Source organism: Phycomyces blakesleeanus (assembly GCF_001638985.1).
Source record: "Phycomyces blakesleeanus NRRL 1555(-) unplaced genomic scaffold PHYBLscaffold_1, whole genome shotgun sequence".
In the NCBI taxonomy this organism is placed as follows: domain Eukaryota; kingdom Fungi; phylum Mucoromycota; class Mucoromycetes; order Mucorales; family Phycomycetaceae; genus Phycomyces; species Phycomyces blakesleeanus.
The window spans coordinates 1,596,139-1,614,314 of NW_017265134.1; the positions used below are offsets into that span (position 1 = coordinate 1,596,139).

General features: G+C 34.6%; 6 protein-coding genes across 6 annotated transcripts; 2 read left to right on the plus strand and 4 right to left on the minus strand.

The window, feature by feature from the left end:
- Positions 1–2,038: 2,038 nt before the first annotated feature.
- On the minus strand, positions 2,039–3,634 carry PHYBLDRAFT_161398 (hypothetical protein; the record flags this gene model as incomplete). Its single annotated transcript, XM_018434393.1, has 1 exon — positions 2,039–3,634. The coding sequence occupies one exon, from the start codon at positions 3,632–3,634 to the stop codon at positions 2,039–2,041; it is 1,596 nt and encodes a 531-aa protein (XP_018298799.1).
- Positions 3,635–5,170: 1,536 nt separating this feature from the next.
- PHYBLDRAFT_161399 (hypothetical protein) lies at positions 5,171–6,403 on the minus strand (the record flags this gene model as incomplete). Its single annotated transcript, XM_018434394.1, has 1 exon — positions 5,171–6,403. The coding sequence occupies one exon, from the start codon at positions 6,401–6,403 to the stop codon at positions 5,171–5,173; it is 1,233 nt and encodes a 410-aa protein (XP_018298800.1).
- Positions 6,404–9,476: 3,073 nt separating this feature from the next.
- On the minus strand, positions 9,477–11,295 carry PHYBLDRAFT_138308 (hypothetical protein; the record flags this gene model as incomplete). Its single annotated transcript, XM_018429970.1, has 10 exons — positions 9,477–9,615; positions 9,680–9,750; positions 9,833–9,920; positions 9,987–10,099; positions 10,234–10,314; positions 10,412–10,477; positions 10,550–10,621; positions 10,684–10,942; positions 11,092–11,187; positions 11,249–11,295. The coding sequence occupies 10 exons, from the start codon at positions 11,293–11,295 to the stop codon at positions 9,477–9,479; spliced, it is 1,032 nt and encodes a 343-aa protein (XP_018298801.1).
- Positions 11,296–12,017: 722 nt separating this feature from the next.
- On the plus strand, positions 12,018–12,781 carry PHYBLDRAFT_29337 (hypothetical protein). The gene is made up of 2 exons (XM_018439943.1): positions 12,018–12,129; positions 12,405–12,781. The coding sequence occupies exons 1-2, from the start codon at positions 12,031–12,033 to the stop codon at positions 12,612–12,614; spliced, it is 309 nt and encodes a 102-aa protein (XP_018298802.1). The 5' UTR covers positions 12,018–12,030; the 3' UTR covers positions 12,615–12,781.
- A 246-nt stretch (positions 12,782–13,027) lies between these two features.
- PHYBLDRAFT_104637 (hypothetical protein) lies at positions 13,028–13,471 on the plus strand (the record flags this gene model as incomplete). The annotated part of the gene is made up of 3 exons (XM_018427853.1): positions 13,028–13,118; positions 13,170–13,264; positions 13,325–13,471. The coding sequence occupies 3 exons, from the start codon at positions 13,028–13,030 to the stop codon at positions 13,469–13,471; spliced, it is 333 nt and encodes a 110-aa protein (XP_018298803.1).
- Positions 13,472–14,423: 952 nt separating this feature from the next.
- PHYBLDRAFT_120611 (hypothetical protein) lies at positions 14,424–16,990 on the minus strand. Its single transcript, XM_018428750.1, has 14 exons — positions 16,697–16,990; positions 16,547–16,628; positions 16,400–16,478; positions 16,239–16,299; positions 15,979–16,152; positions 15,838–15,912; positions 15,637–15,771; positions 15,475–15,574; positions 15,308–15,395; positions 15,159–15,227; positions 15,005–15,096; positions 14,816–14,949; positions 14,646–14,758; positions 14,424–14,576 (listed from the first exon to the last, which is right to left on the minus strand). Exons 1-14 carry the CDS (start codon positions 16,733–16,735, stop codon positions 14,486–14,488), a joined length of 1,332 nt encoding a protein of 443 aa, XP_018298804.1. The 5' UTR covers positions 16,736–16,990; the 3' UTR covers positions 14,424–14,485.
- Positions 16,991–18,176: the final 1,186 nt, after the last annotated feature.

Sequence of the window (18,176 nt, forward strand, 5' to 3'; positions counted from 1 at the left end):
ATTATTTTTGAATACTTAAACGCGAAATTTTGCTTTCGTTTTCTTGCGCCTTTTTTTCTGCTTTATACACTTCTTGTTCGTTAGTTTAAATGCCTTTATAATCCTTTTCTCGTATTATAAGCATTGATCAACATAAAAAATGTTTAAATATAACAAAGTTTTATCATGAAAGCTTGGGGTCAACCTTGAACATCATAAAGCTATTCAATTTTTGTACAAAAATGTACTTTTACAAAGTTTTGATACATTTATAATTATGGCAAAGCACTGAACCTTTTGAATATATCATATTCTCTAATATAAACATCAGGCTTTAGGATAGTTCAGGTTCCAATACATGTATAGTACCCAATCTATATCTTTAAAAAGTTGGAATATAAGCATGTAACTTAGACTCTGCCTTTAAATTCTCTGCAAATCTTCTAACTATTTTACAATCCCATCAATTAAAGTCTACTATCCATTCAATAAACTGCTTAACTCATTTCTACACATTAATTGTAATATGTAGTAACTAAAAATTTTATAGCGAAGAGTTATATAAAGCTTGAAGGGAGGGGGAGCTCTACTTCCAAAAAGTATGCTAATTATTTATTATTTATATAGGTCTATGAATTCATCACAAAAAGGATTTGTGTGTGTCTCCGAATGAATTTATGTGTGTGGGTAGATTTTGTGTGTGTGGGTGGATTTATGTGTGTGTGGGTAGATTTTGTGTGTGTAGGTAGATTTTGTGTCCCAGACGTGGCACAGCGGAGGTACAAATATTAAGAGAGGCAAATTGAATAGTAAGAAAAAGAACGTCTTTATCGATTGATATATATAAACATATTATTCTATCTCTTTAATAAATAACACTCTCACAGTATCTACTTTTTCTAATATTAAAATACTATACTAAAGCCAGTTCTGAATACTTCGAATATTATTTTAACTTTCTTTAATAAATAACACTCTCACATTTTTTTTCTAATATGGAGATATTAATCCAAAATCAATCATAAATACCTTAATTGCAATGCAGTATAATACTTAAATAAAATATAATTGGAATAAGAGGGTCAATTACTTGTCATCAAATAATAACAAAAAATTAAAGACTAATTGAAAACTTGTAAAAAAGCAAAAAAGTAAAGTGAAGTAAAATAAAATAATTGATTTAAATTTCAAATGCCCAGTCTTTTTGGTAGATTGTAGGGCATTTTTGGAACTCAACAGGTCTAAGCTGTTTTTAGTAATTTAAAAACGCCTGGGAGCGTAGCATTTTTGTGAGGCTAACAGTTTTTGTCCACCAAAAAAAATGCGGTGGTGTTTTAATATTTTGCTTCTCCTAATGTCGTATAATCAAAAAAACAATATTTTATCACTTCGGAATTAGAAGCTTACTTTAGAAAAAAACTTACTAAACTGTCTATTTTTTATGTGCTACAAATAAAGTAGCAAAAAAAGGTCGGCAAGTGAAAATTAAATAATTGGATTTCACATACAATATTGCACTTTGATATGTGTGTGTTTTTTTAAATAAATAAAAAATAAAAAAATACCTGTATCAATTTATTTATTTTTGCTTTATATATAATGTAGAGAGCTAGTTAATAATTTAATAAAAGTAAAAAAAAATGATATGGTATTTACTACTTTGTTTTTATTTATAATTATCAGCGGTAATAAATTAATATTTAATAAATATTTTGAGTGTTTTTTTTTTGCCAAAGTAGCCTATGGGATACCCACCACAATTGATTGAAGATCAGACTCCACAACCAAACACTGGTTCCTACTTGCTAATGAACGTGTCAAGTTAACAATCTCTTGAACTGTTGTTACCCGTGCAAAAGTTTAAATGCCGTCTAGTATTGATATAAAAGTATAGCTGTAAACTGTGTAGAATACAAGGCTGGGGTAGACATAGACCTATTAATTAAAGCTTGACAACTTTATTGATAATATATTTTAAACCTATCCAATAAATATGGATGAGATTACTATAGAGAATACTTTCTATTTTATTATAATATACAAAATGATTAACTAGTAACTACTCTGTTTTTATGCTATATCCTTCAACGGTTGCAGCAAGTACACATGCTGCACCAGCGATTCCGATTAAATAAATGAAGTAAACGGATAAGCTATACAAAATGCCTTTCTCCGTGATAGTAACTTTCTGTAAAATAGTCAGTATAATCAATAAAAGCGGGCTAAGAATCCAGGCCAATACGATCCATTGTGTTGTACTGTGAGCTTTGTAGTCTGCCCAGATACCAACCAGTAGTGAAACCGTTAATCCTCCAAAGCCAGAAAGCATATAAGCCCAGTACTTGTGCTCAGTAAATGTTTTGTAGCCATTATCGGGATAGAGTGCTTCTTGCTTAACAATTTTATCAAGAAAGCTGTTTTCGTATAAGATATCGTTCAGTCTTGGCATTATTTGTTCAAATAGACTCGAGCTATCGCCCATGGGATTAATTATAATGTCGTCTTCATCCTTTTGCTTATCATAGTCTTCCGACCCTCTATAGTTGATTGGCTTGTCGTAGTTTTCCGACCCTTCATAGTTGATAGGCTTATCATAGTAGATACTAAATGCTGCGATTTGCTTATGTAAAATCCATAGGGAGGTTGTTTGGAGAACAGACATGATCATGTATATTATCATAATAACCTTGGCCCATTTATCGCCATCAGCATCAACGCATTCGATAATTGTATAAGCCAGCTGACCAAACGTGATACACATTCCCATATACGAAGTGTTGTCCAAATAATGCGCTGATTGAAGCTGCTTCAACATAGTAGGAGTCAGGTAACGAGCAGAGTGTGGCTTAACACCTGCTTGGTATTTATGAATCGATCCCGACCCAGTGATTGTCATATCCTCAGTACATATTAGCTTGTCTTTGTCAGTTTCGATTTCCTCGTCTTTCAAATCAAACCCAAGGTATAAACTACTATTAAGAATACAGTGCTTGACTCTTCTAGCTTGTCTCGGCTTTAATACCAAGAGCACCGCGGCCAAACAAGCAACATTGTCAGGCTCTCTAGGGAGGGTTCTGCCATTGGCTTGTTCAAATTCTATGATTTCTTCTGTCAGGTTATCGACCTCTTTTTGAAATTCGGCGGGATCTTTATCAGGTTCTTTTTCATTGGGGGTGTAAGTTCTTATGGAGAGTGCGCCTAGCAACTGAAGAAAGACACATTTTATGGAATCCCAAATATCGCTTAGAAAAACCGCAATCCACGACATTCCTCCTTTTCCTCGCTTCTTCAAAGCATCTTCTTTCCTTTTAGCAAAGAAATCTTGAAAAATGTCGATTCCAAGGATTTTGTCAGATTCGCATGCTGATAGTATAGCTGTGGTTGCAGTTCCGATACCCATAGTGGGGTATACAAAAAAAGCTATACGCCAAAATAGAGTATTCTTCTGATCAGTGTCCGGACTTGGTCGAATAGTCATAATGTGTGTAAAATATCCCAGTACGATGGTCTTTAGAATCGTGTATGTCTTCGTTTTGTTGATTTGATTCGATGATTGGCCTTCTATTGCTTCTTGGATTTCTATTGGTGCAGCAAAACATTCTGGTACAATTATGTATAAGAGAGCACAAAGGAAAATAAATTCACGAAAAGACATATTGTTAAAGTGAAAAGAGGTGAGCCAAAAGAAAACAAAAGTATTATTTTAGGTCAAGTATTTAATACATGTGCGGATATTTGTAAAACCGACTAAAAAATAGCTTGTAGTGAACACAAAAAGTCTGTACATATACTATTGCTGCTGTTGTAGCTTTGTGGAGCATTGAGTACAACAGATTGTATATTTTTACATTTCTGAGTCACTGATGTTTCTTTATTTCAGACGTATTCACACCGTAAATGTACATGGAGTAGTTTCTGATATAAGTTTATAAACAATAGTGCCAGAAATTTAGCTGTCGAGCAACTTATATGCGATGAGCGCTGCTTATTAGCAACACTTGCAAAGAATGTATTAGACATTGGATTCCATCGATTGAGTACTCATCATATGAAGGGTTGCTCAAAATTTATGAACAGCTTGGATGCACAAGCTTTTTCATGCGGCTTGTACTTCAAATCACCATCTTTTGCACAATAGCCTTTTAGCTTTATACCGCAATATACGATCTGATCCATTATCACGCCCAGAATAGTTGCTTGGGACACAGCTTAATATATGTGAAAGGTTCAACTAAAGAAAAAAGCTATAGTAATATAATCTTAATTCTCTAAATCAACATTTGGCCATCGTCTTTTATATTAGTTCTCAAACTAATATTTTTTTTCGTCTAGTTTCTTGTTTCTTTTCTTTTGTTTCACTAAAGCTTTGTAGGGTTTTGGGCGTTTCTAACAGAAACGAAGTTTAAAAAGGCGGCGACGGTACCATTAAAAATATTCAAGCCCACAGGCAAACTCATCAGTAGATTAGGTGATACCACCGTGTTTAAATCCCATGATTTTATTTTTCAATATATATAAAGCCCTTGACTTATTTCCTCATTTACAACTATTCATAGATCGCTTTTGACTTTGCATTTAATAAACATCGTTAATGTCACCAAAAAGCTGAAAAATGCTCCAGATTAACTAAGGATCATGCTCAATGTTCTCTAATGCTGAACAAGATCTATAAGCCATTTGTGATCAATATTGTGTACCCCGAACAATTGTACGTAAAATTCAACTTGGAGATACAAAAGAAAAAGCTGAAATGTTAGTTACACAAAAGAAAGAACAATCCAAGAGCTTCAGTAAAATAAACTTTACTTTAAATCACAAACAAGGTATAAATATGAATATAAGTCTGCAAACACGAAATGCGCTTTTTTCTAGGGATGATATGAGTGACGTCGTGTAGATTTGCACTAGTACTAAACCATTATTGAACCATTGAAAATTACAAAAGAAAAAGTATTTGCTTTACTTATTATACTGGGGAAGTTGACTTATACTAGCATTAAACTATTTGAAAGGATCAACTTATGTTTATGAAATTTCTAAAAGATTAACAAGATTAATTAGTTTATGATTCAGTAAGGAAAATACTTATATTTATTGAATCGGAAATAAATAGGACCAATTTTATTAATTATTCTTATAGGAAAGTAAGCTCTCATAATACATTATTTTGTTTTCTTCTTCTTCTGATAATTTATATAGGATGCTCTTTTGGATATCCTTCAATTGTAGCCGCTAAAACGCACGTTAATCCACCCGGGACTGCAATGATAGGGAGAAATAGTGGTATTATGCTCGTTATATTACCATTCATAGAGAAATATGTGATTATTCCGAAAAGAAATGAGCTCAGTATCCAAGATAATACAATCCATTCTGTACTGGTATGAATCGTGTAATCAGCCCATATCCCAAGAAGTAGAGAAAGACCAGTTCCTCCAATAATAGATGCTAGGACTGTAGGGTCCATATCATTTGCAGACTCTATAGCTTCTTTATTTCCGTACGGAATCATTTCTCGAACAAATTGGTGAAGAAAACTTCCTTGGTAGAGAATATTTCGATGATCACGGACCTTGCTTTCTGGATGACTTTTAGATTCGCGCTTTGTTGATTTTATTGTTCCATTAGAGCTAGATTCGTTGAAGCCACTTGTGTTATTTAACTTTGTGTAAGTGATATCCGACTTGTAATGGATACTAAAAGCCGTTTTTTGGGTATGCAATGCAATTAGGGAGCCTGTTTGAAGTATGGACATGATTGTGTATATTATCATGATAAGCTTTGACCATCTGTCTCCTCGACCACCTATGCACTCGTAAATAATATACATGATCTGCATTACAGTAACACATCTTTCTGTATAGGAAGTCTCGTCTAAACGGTAAGTTGCCATAAGTTCATCAAGCATGTCGGTGGATAAATAACGAACGACCTTTGGAAAAACAATCTTTTGATATCTGCACATTGCTCCTGAACCAGCGATTTTCATATTTTCAGATTCGTTTGAATTGATTTCTACCAAGGCTGTGTCGAATAATAGATCAAATCCAATGTACAAGCTGGTATTAACAATACAATGCTTTATCTTCCTGCCTTTATCGGGACCCATGGTGTGAAGGAGTGCGGCGAGGTATGGAGCATTATCGTATTCTTTTATTTCGAGTTGCTGGTTCGTTTTGGTGTACTCCACAAGCCAGTCTCTTAAATGTCTTATTCTTTGCCGTAGATTGTCATAATCTGATATTAATAGTTTGGTCTCTGACGTGTCATCCTTCTCTATCGATGATGACGCAAGGCTTTCTTCATAGAGACTCGATTTATTTATGGCTTTTAACCTTTCGTATTCCTCCAGGGATTTTTTAAAAGTATCTATCCCAAGGTATGCGTCTGCATGGTATGCTGAGCTGATGGATTCAGAGGCCATCCCAATTCCTAGCGTTGGGTATGCAAGAAAAAGTATTCGTGTTATGGCTGTTAGGGGTTTTTTTGCACTAGAACTAGGTCTGATGGTCAGTGTGTGTAGTAGATATGCCAGAACAACGGTTTTTATAATTGAAAATATTCTTGTTTCTTGGTATGTTGGAGTTCTTCCTTGCTGTAACGGTGGTGCGTAACATTGTTGTACACAAAGGAATAATAATATGAAAATGAATTGTTTTTTATTTCTTTTGACCATAATATAAAGGCAGTTGTAATAAAGAGAATACGCATAATAAATGCACACTACCAGATAATCAATTTATATAACATTGGCGTTTATTTCGAGGATTAGAATAAATGTACAGCTTCGTTTAGTTTTGCACATGGTCTTCAGCGATTCAAACACATACATGCTTTTACACGTGGTTAAACAAGCCAAGTATGGCCCAAAAGTTTTCATTTAGAGCTGCATTAAAGAATATTATCAAGCTTTATTTTCTGAAATTTCTGAGATACATTGGCTACAGTCACTTTGAAGCGTAATGTTAAAATGTATATCTCTATATGCCAAATTTAATACTTGAGGGAGAGAGGACAAAAGTTTTGATCACCTTATAAACGAATTATTTGCACCTAAAATTTTATAAGATGTGTTGATATGGCTACCAAGAAATTGGATATACAGCACAACAGCATTGGTGGGTACCCAGAAACTGTTTTCATATGCCTAAAGCTATAATCGGTATATCAAGGGTACCTTACGCTTTTCTTTTTTTAAAAAAAGCGTTAGTTTTGGTGCTATGGTAACAATGTTTCTAACCATTTTTATTTACTATTTGACTATTAAAAATACACGACAAAGCGCCAACATATCTGATAATTTTTTATTGGGTCCCAAGAAAATCAGGAATATGTGTGTACAGAAATAGGTACATATTACTTCTCCACAGATCAATCGATTGCCTTGAATTGAAGCCCAAAACTTAATGTAATTAGCCAAAAAATACTTATTCGTAATGTAGTACGATGGTTTGTAACTCACAATAAAAAAAATTGGTCTACCAATCTGGCAACAATTAATTGTAAATGTGGAATGCTATTGCCATAAACAATGACTTTGTATCCAAGGTACATAATAACAAAATGATATTTTTGCTGTGATAGTATTTTCTCGTTTTTTTTTCCTGGGGTGCATACTAAGTGATGGTTATTTTGAGAATATATCTTATTCAGACATCATGTTAACTTTATTATCAGTTGATCATATAAATATAGCCAAGGGCAAGATAAGTTTTTGATCAATAAGTCAAACTAAATAAAAATAAAACAATTAATATATATTCATTAAGATCAAATGCTAGGCGACTCATCACGATTTGTGTTATTTCGCTATAGACATCCACGATTTGACAGAGCTTGTTTATCATAGACACACAAAGAGTGATCCTACAGGGCCGAATTTTTCTGGTGAGGCACGACGTTTTTATTTCACCAGACTGATTAATTGTGTTTATCTCTCTAGGGCTTAGTGCCCTTCTCTAATCCTTTAAGGCAAAATGGTGTATCTTGAAGTTCATACAATATATTGACATCAAAATAATTGTTTGCATCCTAAATTTAGATTTTATCATAAAAAACACACTATATCAATATCCAATTATACAAATACTACAAGGAGAAATTTTAATTATTGTTGAATATTTTACTATTTATTGGTCTTCTTACGCGTACTATATATTTCTCTTGATTTCATCTATTGTATCTATATTACCGTAAAGTAGCCCAAAATTTATCATTGAAAAAAGACAGAACCAGTTTTAACGCATCAGCTAGTGAATAATCCCCGCTTATCCTTTTATTTCTGTTTTTTTTCAAAGCACAAAAGATAATCTTGATACGACAATTCTGTATCCAAGCTTGTATTAACTATTATAATAAGAATGGAGTCTTAGGTACCAGATATGATTACTCCATGTCAGCAAAAAAGTCTCAATTTGTGGTTTGATAGAACCAAAATGTCGCCTCCCACCAGAAAACGCCGTCCCCTCAGGATTAACAAACATTTTATTGATTCAAAAACTCCGTGAAAATTTGAATCGTGCCGTATATCAAAAATACTTTGATAGCTCATGAAGATACCAGATTTATGTAAGTGGCCGCAACATATTTGTAAGTAGCAGAAAAAGGAATATTTAGTATATCGTTATTCCACAAATCCGTAGTTTGGACTTGATAAGACCTCCAAAAAATTCCTGAATAAAAGGCATGCTCGAAATAACAGCCGCACGCTATCAGATCTATAGCAAACAACGGCATAATAGAACTTGTGTGGTTTTAAAGAGTGTTTTACTTAACAAACCGGCCTGAATTTTATAGAATTCTATTTAAAGTTGGCAATAAAACAAGTCTATCACTTATTGAATTTTCTGGAGGCCTAAACGATAGAACTTTCCTACGCAAATATTGAGGCAACATCAAAAAGCTTTTTCGTAATTTAATAAAAGTTATGGTTGATACCAAATCCAATCACATGTTTTACCTTTGATGCTTTAGTAATAATATGTCTTATTTAATTCTAATCATTTTAAGTTAAACCATCTTCTTCTGCAATATACCATTACATCTCTTTCGAAAGACTCATTAAGTTCAATCATGGAACGTACCGAAAAAAAAAAGATACAACCATTAAAATCCCAAACACACCAAGAAAATTGAAACCATTCGTTAAAGAAGTCCCGGTGATCTTTACATGAAAGAAAGCTGTAATAAGCCATGTAATTAACCAGAAAAATATATATCAGAAAAAAAATGCTTTATTATTTTTAAATTCATATATATCTTTTTATAATCATTTCAAATATAAAAATAATAAAGTCAACTTAGTATGAGACATTGTATAACATTGTTACATGACTATCGTATAAATAGCGAACATTTTTGTATTTGCCGATTGATCTGATTCTAGCATTTTTAGGTAACACACTGACGTTTTCGAGCAGCTTTATGATAAGAAATATGTCTTATTTGTATCTATTGATCTAATTCAATAATTATATAATGGCTTTTACGGTCTAATTCTACTTATAGTTTGCATTGAGCAAGAACATGCGGCTAAAGACAAGCAAACCACGCGATACTGGGGGATCCATAGCGGTCACCGCAATCCAGTACTTGATAGCACGACGAAGGGAATCCCCGTTGGCATTGATAGAACGACTACAACAATAAATGATAAGCTACACATGCAATATATATATATATTAATTGGTCTGTTACTCACATGCCACGTTCTTCAGCAGCCTGTTGGAGCTCAGGAAGAGGAAGAGTTTCAATACCTTCCTTTACGATCAGCTTTTTCCAGGAAAACAAAACAAAATAAATTAATTTATTCAGTTGTTGGTAAGAAGGGTATACTATATATTTTATTGTTTACCTTGTCATCTTCAAAAAGATAGTCTAAATGCTTGTTCAAACGCTTCTTGAGAATACCCTGTGTTCCCCATCCAGAAAGGCCCATGAAGCTAGTTAATACCCCCAAAAAAATAGCAAAGTTAATAAAGCTATTGTCAAATATCGAGAAGTCTTACCAGCAGTATGAGGACAAGTGTGCCCGATCAATGCGAGTGAGTTCAAAATCATAGTTGTAAGCCTTTGCTGTCTTTGCAAAGGTTCTAGGGTTCAAAAAGTCTTCAGGAGAGATCTACAAACATAATGAAATTCGTACATTATTAAAGTAGTTCCATCCAATCCACGATTTATCCAATGTACCAATCATTTTCCAAAGAAACAAAAAGACGTGCATGCGTTTGTATAAATAAATATTGTATAACTTACGCCTTCAATGCTATCGGCAGACATAATGACATTCTTTGACATGTTTTGACGGATCTTATCCAACTTCTCGCGCTGCTTAATCTATTTTTTTTAAAAAAAGTTATAATAATATTACATATATGTATTAGTTAAGCTTTGATCCTATATATAGGTGATTTTAACTTAATATAATTATTACCACTTGGCTCTCTTTCAAACAGGTGCTGGGAACAGCTCCAGGGACATACATAACTAACAATGGAATCTTTTCTCAATTATAATTAGCCATTTATCCGCAGCTTAGTAAGTAGATGAAAGAACAAAATAAAACACTTACAGATTCAGGAAGGATCATAAAAACAAAGCCAAAAGGAATAAGCTTGAGCATATCCTTGTGCGAGTTGTGTACCTATTAAAAAGTGGATATTATAAGTATGGTTTCTTTTAGCAATAATAATAATAGAGACATACAAGCTGGAATTCTGCTCTGTTCAAGTTGTAGCCTTCATTTTGTACTCTTTGTTTCAAAGCTTTGGCAGTCTTGCCGTTGGCCCAGAGGAGCTTCAAACCGTTCTTGTAAAAGGAAATAAGATCCTTGGAGAACTTGATAAATTTACCGATACGAGAGGTGGGTTCATTTGTATTGGGTTCAGCAGGGGTAACGGGTGTTTGTTGTTTGTTGGTAGATGTAGAGGAAGCACGATATTTGATCAAACTTGCTGGGCTAGCTCTGTTAAAAAACAACAACAACAGAGATATTTAATAAATAAACTTTACTGCCTGAACAAAATATAATTCCTTTATATATATATTATTTTAACCTTTTTGACAAAAAGACTTTGCTTTAATAAAGAAAAACTTATTCAGTTTTATCTATACCTCAAACTAGGCGATGAGACATGAAGTCCACTAATATACAAGCTGCGACAGGTACCAGGACGCTGGGCCAGGGGTCGAGTAATCAAAGGACTTACACTGTAGAAAAAGGTAATTAGGGTGGTTTTATGAATCGAATGCGGTTTCCTTTAATAATTACCGAGCACAAGCTCGAAGAGTCTGACGTCCAAGAATCGAGGTAGCCATTGCTTAGATAAAGACTAACACACAAGTTTGGTTCCTTGTTGCTCTACTCGCTAATGTAACAACAGTCACAAGAAGAACAAAGAAAGCAAACAAGATGATCATTTCCTTGATTTTGGCAGATTTGATGATCTGTTGTAAGGTCTTGAGTAAAACTAATAGACTGTATGTATACTCTTTTCAGTATGTTTTTTTGTAGGCTCAAGTAAAGAGAAAATATTTTAACAAAAAGTAATAAAAATTCAATAATGATGTATTTTGATGTTCAATCGATGCTCTTATAATGATTGTATATAATCTTAGTAACAAAAAAATATTATGATTAATTAATAATGAATATAATTGAAATAAAACTGTATTATTATCAAATGTTAACATAATAGGTAGTTTATATATTTTTATTTTATTTTATTTATTTATTTTTTGCAGAAAAAAAAAGATCAGTATAATATTTAGAAATAGCAGTAAAAGAGAGTGTCTGACTACTTCTTTAATATAACCCTTGTAAAAATGTACAAGCTACTAATACTTTAAGCAATTATAAGAATTAAATAGAACATATTATATACAGTTTTTGTGGCCAATGCTCGCTGTGGTCTGCACGATACGTCAAAAATAAAGTTACCGAGTTGACAGTCACGTGCAGGAATCTTAGAGATCGGCGTGGCGCTCGGTCAAAGAGGTCTGTCGAGCAGGCGCAAGGGGTGGGTCCTTCCTTCCGTTTCGCATCAATACACAATGGCTCCTCAGCAGAAGTCTGGTCTTGCCGTCGGCCTCAACAAGGGTCACATCGTCACCCGCCGTGAATTGAAGATCACCCCCTCCTACACCAAGGGTGTACGTATACATTCCTCCTTATTATATGGATGGATGGGTAGATGGATGGATGGATGTATTGACTTTTGGACATATTGACATCATTTGGATGTATTTAATGGATAAAGATTATTTTGGATGGAAGATATCCAAGAGAATCTCAATCCATAAATGCTTACTTCATTGATAAGATCATGTTAAAAAAAAGCAAGCAAACTACCAACATCTTTACCATCCATAATGTCAAACAAAAGAATCATTTTCTCATTCTGCTATTCTTTTCTTTTAATATCTAGGCCGCTTCCAAGCGTACTACCTTTGTCCGCAGCATCGTCCGTGAGGTTGTCGGTTTCGCCCCCTACGAGCGTCGTGTCATGGAATTGATCAAGAACTCCAAGGACAAGCGCGCCAAGAAGCTCACCAAGAAGAGACTCGGTACCTTCCTCCGTGCCAAGAAGAAGATTGAGGAGCTCTCTGCTGTCATTGCCGAGTCCCGTCGTCATTAAATTCTTTTTTATTCAATGATGAAAACGGCATTGGAGAAACTATCAAACAAAAAGACAATTTGCCTGCATTCACTTTTACTGTAGCATTTTGTTCTTGGTTTCACCGACACAGCATCGTATAACTTTCTTAATCATTAAAAATTCAAGAAAGATTTTGCGCCTTTATTTGTTTTTTGGTTTTGGCCATTTTTTTTGCTTTTAAAAGCATGGAACTAGAGTATGGGTGTGTAAAGAGGTTCATGGTTCAATAGTGCTATGACGCAACAATGGGCTAAGGGAAGTGTCGGGTATTCAATAACAGTGGCAATGGAAAGAGTGTTTGAGAGATGGTTACTCAGGGTTGAGGAAGCTGCACATAAAAGCGCATTTAAAATAAGAAACTCTCTTTAGTCCTCATAGTTAAATTTTGTATAATGAGCATTCCTGAAGAACTAAAGTACATTACACCATATGTACAACGGAGCCAAGAGCTGGCTGAGAGAGATCCTATAGTATCTTACTATGGTAACGCCTCGTTTGTTATTATAATATCATATATTCACATAAAATAAATAGCGCAATACTATGCTGTGAAGCTTGCCATCGCGAGGGGTCCCAACAACAAAGACACCAACGCTTATCTGTCGCATCTTCTCGACTCATTAGAGAAGGTAATCTAATTGCAGATTACAAATAAAAAGTATTTTCTAATCTTATCACAACTTTAATAGCTCAAGGCTGCTCTTGGAACAGACAACGAAGCTATCGTAGATGATATTGTTGGCTATGCACACGTTGAAAACTTTGCTCTTAAAGTTTTTCTGAATGCAGACAACGAAGATCGCAGCGGCAATGCAAGCAAGTACGTTTCCAAATAATACGTTTTAGTAAAATATTTCAGAATCGTATGTGTTTTTCATTTTCATTTAATGTTTTTATATGTATATAGAAAGACAGCAAAGAACTTTTTAGCTGCTTCGATATTCTTGGAGCTTTTAAAGTCGTTTGGAGATTTAGATCCCGAAGTGGAAGCCAAGATCAAGTATGCCAAATGGAAGGCGGCTGATATTATGAAGGCCCTGCGTGAAGGGCGCACACCTGTTCCTGGACCACCTGGTGGGATTATAGAGGAAAATGAAGAGGTTGGAGATCTTCCTGCTGTAGCGACAGCACCTGCTGCACCAACTACAGCGGCAGTAACAGATCCTGATATCGTACCCTTTCAAACAACCCCTTCGATCTCGGAATTCCCTAGCCCCCCTTCAAACTTTACTGCCCCTCTACCTTCACCCAGCGATCAATCCAACACACTTGGAGACTTGCCACCCACACCCTCTAGTTTACCCCAGTTTCCTGTTGCACCCGTGAATACCGCCCCTCCAAACAATGGCAGCGCCAACTATTCAGCACCAGTTTATCATCAACAAACCCCAACCCCAGCCCCAGCTCCTACTTCTGTACCTGTCTCTGCTCCTCCCCCGACAGTTAATTATGCTCCTCCTCCTACTACCATTAGTCCTGCTGCAATGACTGCTGCCCAGAAGAATGCCAAGTGGGCCATCAGCGCACTTAATTATGAAGATATCCCGGCTGCAAGAACCCAACTTCTGTCTGCATTGGAACAGATTGGTTTCAACCGCAACAACAATTTTGGGTTCTAGACAAAAGTCATGCACGAATTGATAGTGTCTGTGAGAAAATCTTTGTAGTATAGCTTCATATACTTGTATACATAAATACATAAATGCAAATAAAAATGAAATGAAATAAAAACGAAAATATTATGCTTCATATTTGTGGAATCGCTTAAAAGACTATTTTTTTTGTTTTCGTGTTTTATTATCTTTATAAAGATGTGTATAAACTAAGTGTGTAAATCCAGAAGAGTTGATTTATGTTGCCTTCCCAATCACTGTTTTTCCTAGACAAGAAACATTGTTGGACCACTTGTCGATAGCCTCGTACCGAAGGGCATCTGTCAGTCTATTTAAGATTGGATTTTGTTAATCGGTGCACAGCAATTGCGCAGTTGCGTGTTTTTTTATGTTTTACCTTCGATCAAGCTCAAGTCTAGCGTTAACTTGATCAATCCTTCCTGCAATCTTCTCATTTAGAATAAGTCCCACCAATAGCTCCTCTACTTCTTCCACAGGAATATTAAGTTGCTAATTAAATTCGACAAAGTCAGTATACCGTCAAATACACATTAAAACAAAGCTTACTTTGGAGATAAAGCCAAGTTCTATCCGGGTATAAGGCTTAATGAGTTTAATAAGCACTTGAGTACGGATGTTTTTGAGCACATCATCAATGTAAGTTCGAATAAACGGATCACCCATAATTGAATTGTGATTTGCTATAATTCGTTATGATTAGTAACATTTCTATTTCTCAAGTGTATAATGTCTTACTCTTCAAGATTTTTTCGAATTCACGGATTTCTTTCTTTTGATAAGCGCTTACTAAACTAGTCATTGCAGCAATCTCTTTATCATTTTTGTATCTATGGATCGTTAAAAAGACTTTAGCATTAAAAGTATAATAAACACACATTAAACAACTTACGGTTTTGTTTCTTGTGAATCAAAGGGATTGATCTGAGATTCAGTCAACATAGTTGCTAGTACCAGATACCTTATTTTTTTTTTGCAATTAGTACACATTTCATTCGCCACACCACACACACACACACAAAGAGAGAGAATATTACACACTTTAAAACTTGGATACGTTGTGGACTTCCTGCCTCATCATAGTTTTTAAAAGATTCAAAAAAGTCTGTCTGGGCATCATCCCATTGTTCTGATCAAGGCATACCATTAGTTTTCAGCCTATGATTGAACCTTATTTTTCTTTTCCAATTTGATATCTAAAAACTCACTTTCTCCCATGTGCATTTTACCACCACACTCGCGGATAACACCCATAATACGAGGATGAGGTATGGCAGATTTAACATGTAAGCATTGCTGATAGAGTTCCTAATAGCAAGAACCAGATATAGGTGTAAATAAGTGTCTTATTAAACTTTAACTTTGCTTACCTTTAACTTTTTATTGTTCTTTGTTTCGGTATACATTTGGATTTCAAGTGCCAGTACTTCCAAGAGATGAGTTCCCTTGCGTTGATCATCAGTTCCATCATCTTTTTGACAGGCAGAGTGAAGTTGTCGAAGAATCTATAGCCCATGTACCCAATCTCAGCTTTGACTATATATGCTTGATCGAATTTATTCATTTCTAACCTTGTTGAGTCGACCATATTCCTTGCGATCCAACCAAAGCTTAGCTAGCTTAAGATTTGTCTTGACCCACAAACGCTAATAATTCTTGTTAGATTTTTATATACATATATGTACTAAAGCCTCCTCTGATTCATTGCCTACTTCATTCTTTGTCTCTAAAAGGGAATCAAGTGTAGTCTGGTAGAACTTTTCCATAAACGACATATTATCTGCGGTTGATACATAGTCCAGGATATTATTGATACTTTTCTCGCTGTAGTTGCGAGTGACAGCTGATTTGACATAAGTCAATAGTTCATGGTAGTATTTCAGTGTCTATTGCAGCCATATTCCAGTCAATCTCGGTTTATCAAATACACACACATACACAAGGAAAGAGAGAAAGATGTTGTAGGGCTTACTTCTTCGTGTTTTCCCAGTTGAAAAGATATTTTGATCATTTGTTTCAATGCTTTGAATCCCCTTTAAAGTAAGAGACAGATACAAAGTTGTCAACCCAAACATCCTTTTCTTTTCTTTCTTATCGTCTCCTTTGAATATACGACTCGCGGGTCCAACATACCAATCACCCTTTTCTTCTTCTGTGTCTACTACGCTTTGGAACTCAGAGATCGCACCCTCTGGATCGTCTTCCTTTCGTGCTGTATGAAGTGGGATTGAAGGATGAGTTATTTTAAAAGCTTAATGCTTAGGTTTGTTCAATAAAAACCTTTTGCATTATAGTACTTGTTTTCCAAGTCTACATCGGGCTCTTCGTCATCGCTTCCATCTTCGTAGTCAAAATCGTAGTCCTATACATTGTAGAAATTAAATTACAGTTAGGTTCATTCAAATAAGAACATTAGATAACTAGACTTGCCTGATCGTCATCTTCGAGCATAAAGTCATCGTCGCTCATTGTAAATAGTGTAAAGTTAAAGGCGAGAGGAGGTAAAAAAAAATGACGTTGTAGTTTCCTGCACTCGTTCCTTTATTTTTTTATATGTGTATAAAATACTTTTTTTGTATTGTCTGTGACGTGAATATTTTTTGAGTTACTTTGCTACCATGATAGAATAGAATACAGTGTCAAACAAAGCACAGAAAGTGAATACAGTATATGTATTGGTGTTTAGCAAATAAAGGTCAAATGAAGCGGTATCTAATTTTAAACAAAACAAAAAAACGATATCCAAAAAGAATAATAATGTATATATGTGTTGAAACAAAGACTATTCTAATAAGAGTTTTCTACTGCACCAAACAGATGCAGTTTATACAAGAAGAAAAAATACAATTGCATGCATAGGATAATATTCTTTGGATATTGGTCACACAGCAGGAATTCAATAGGGGTTTCTTTTTTCGTGTTCAAGGAATTATATTCTGTTTAGTCTGCTCTTGTTGTTTGGCTTCGTATGGAGGTAGATCAGATTTGCGATAGTAGATTATATCGCAGCACCCAAGCGACTTGCGTTCTCCCTTATAAGGTCTGTACGGCTTAGGTTGCTTAACTTTCTTGCCTGTAAATTGTTCAATCAGTATGATATATGAATAATAATTTATCATCTTATTACCACCGGCACCGCAGATAAATATACACATTTTAAGGTTGATAAATAGAAAGATAGAGAGATATCAAGGTTGGTTGGTCGATTGGTCTTTTTTATATCTATTTAATTCTGCGGATATGATTATGTGGACTATATGGCAACATAAGCTTCAAGACAAAGAGATTGACTTTATGCAAACATAAAACCATGACAACTTCCGAACCAATGTGTATATTAGAGTATGCCGTCAAAATGGTAGTTGATGATACATTATAACAGTATAAAGTATTGATTTCTTTATTGATCTCATCCTGACTACCGGGAGAATATATTTTACAGAAACAGTATCTTGGAGACCAATTGAATGATTCATTCGCCCATAGTTCAACACAATGGCCAGATAGCAATATGATCTCATTGGTAGATTGATGTTTAATAATAGATATTATTACACAGTCAATATAGGCGAGAAAAAAGGTTTTGGCTTTGTAGCTTTGTGGTCAAAAAGTACTAGACACTAAAAATAAGATAAAATAAAATACAGTGTAGAAACAGCGAGCGGGGGGAATTCATCAATGGGCGGACTTATGCAAAATAAAATACAATAAGCCTACCAAAGGTAGACCAGGCTCCAAATCCGTAGATTGGTTCCTTAAAAAGAATATCATCGTGTAGAAAGTTGTTTAATTTGTTACAAAATCCAATAATCACTTGGGTTTAAACCCTGTAATAGGTTCAAATAAATTCAATTATTTAGATAGGTAAATATCTAAATATATGCACATATTTGATTTTAAGATATTTTGT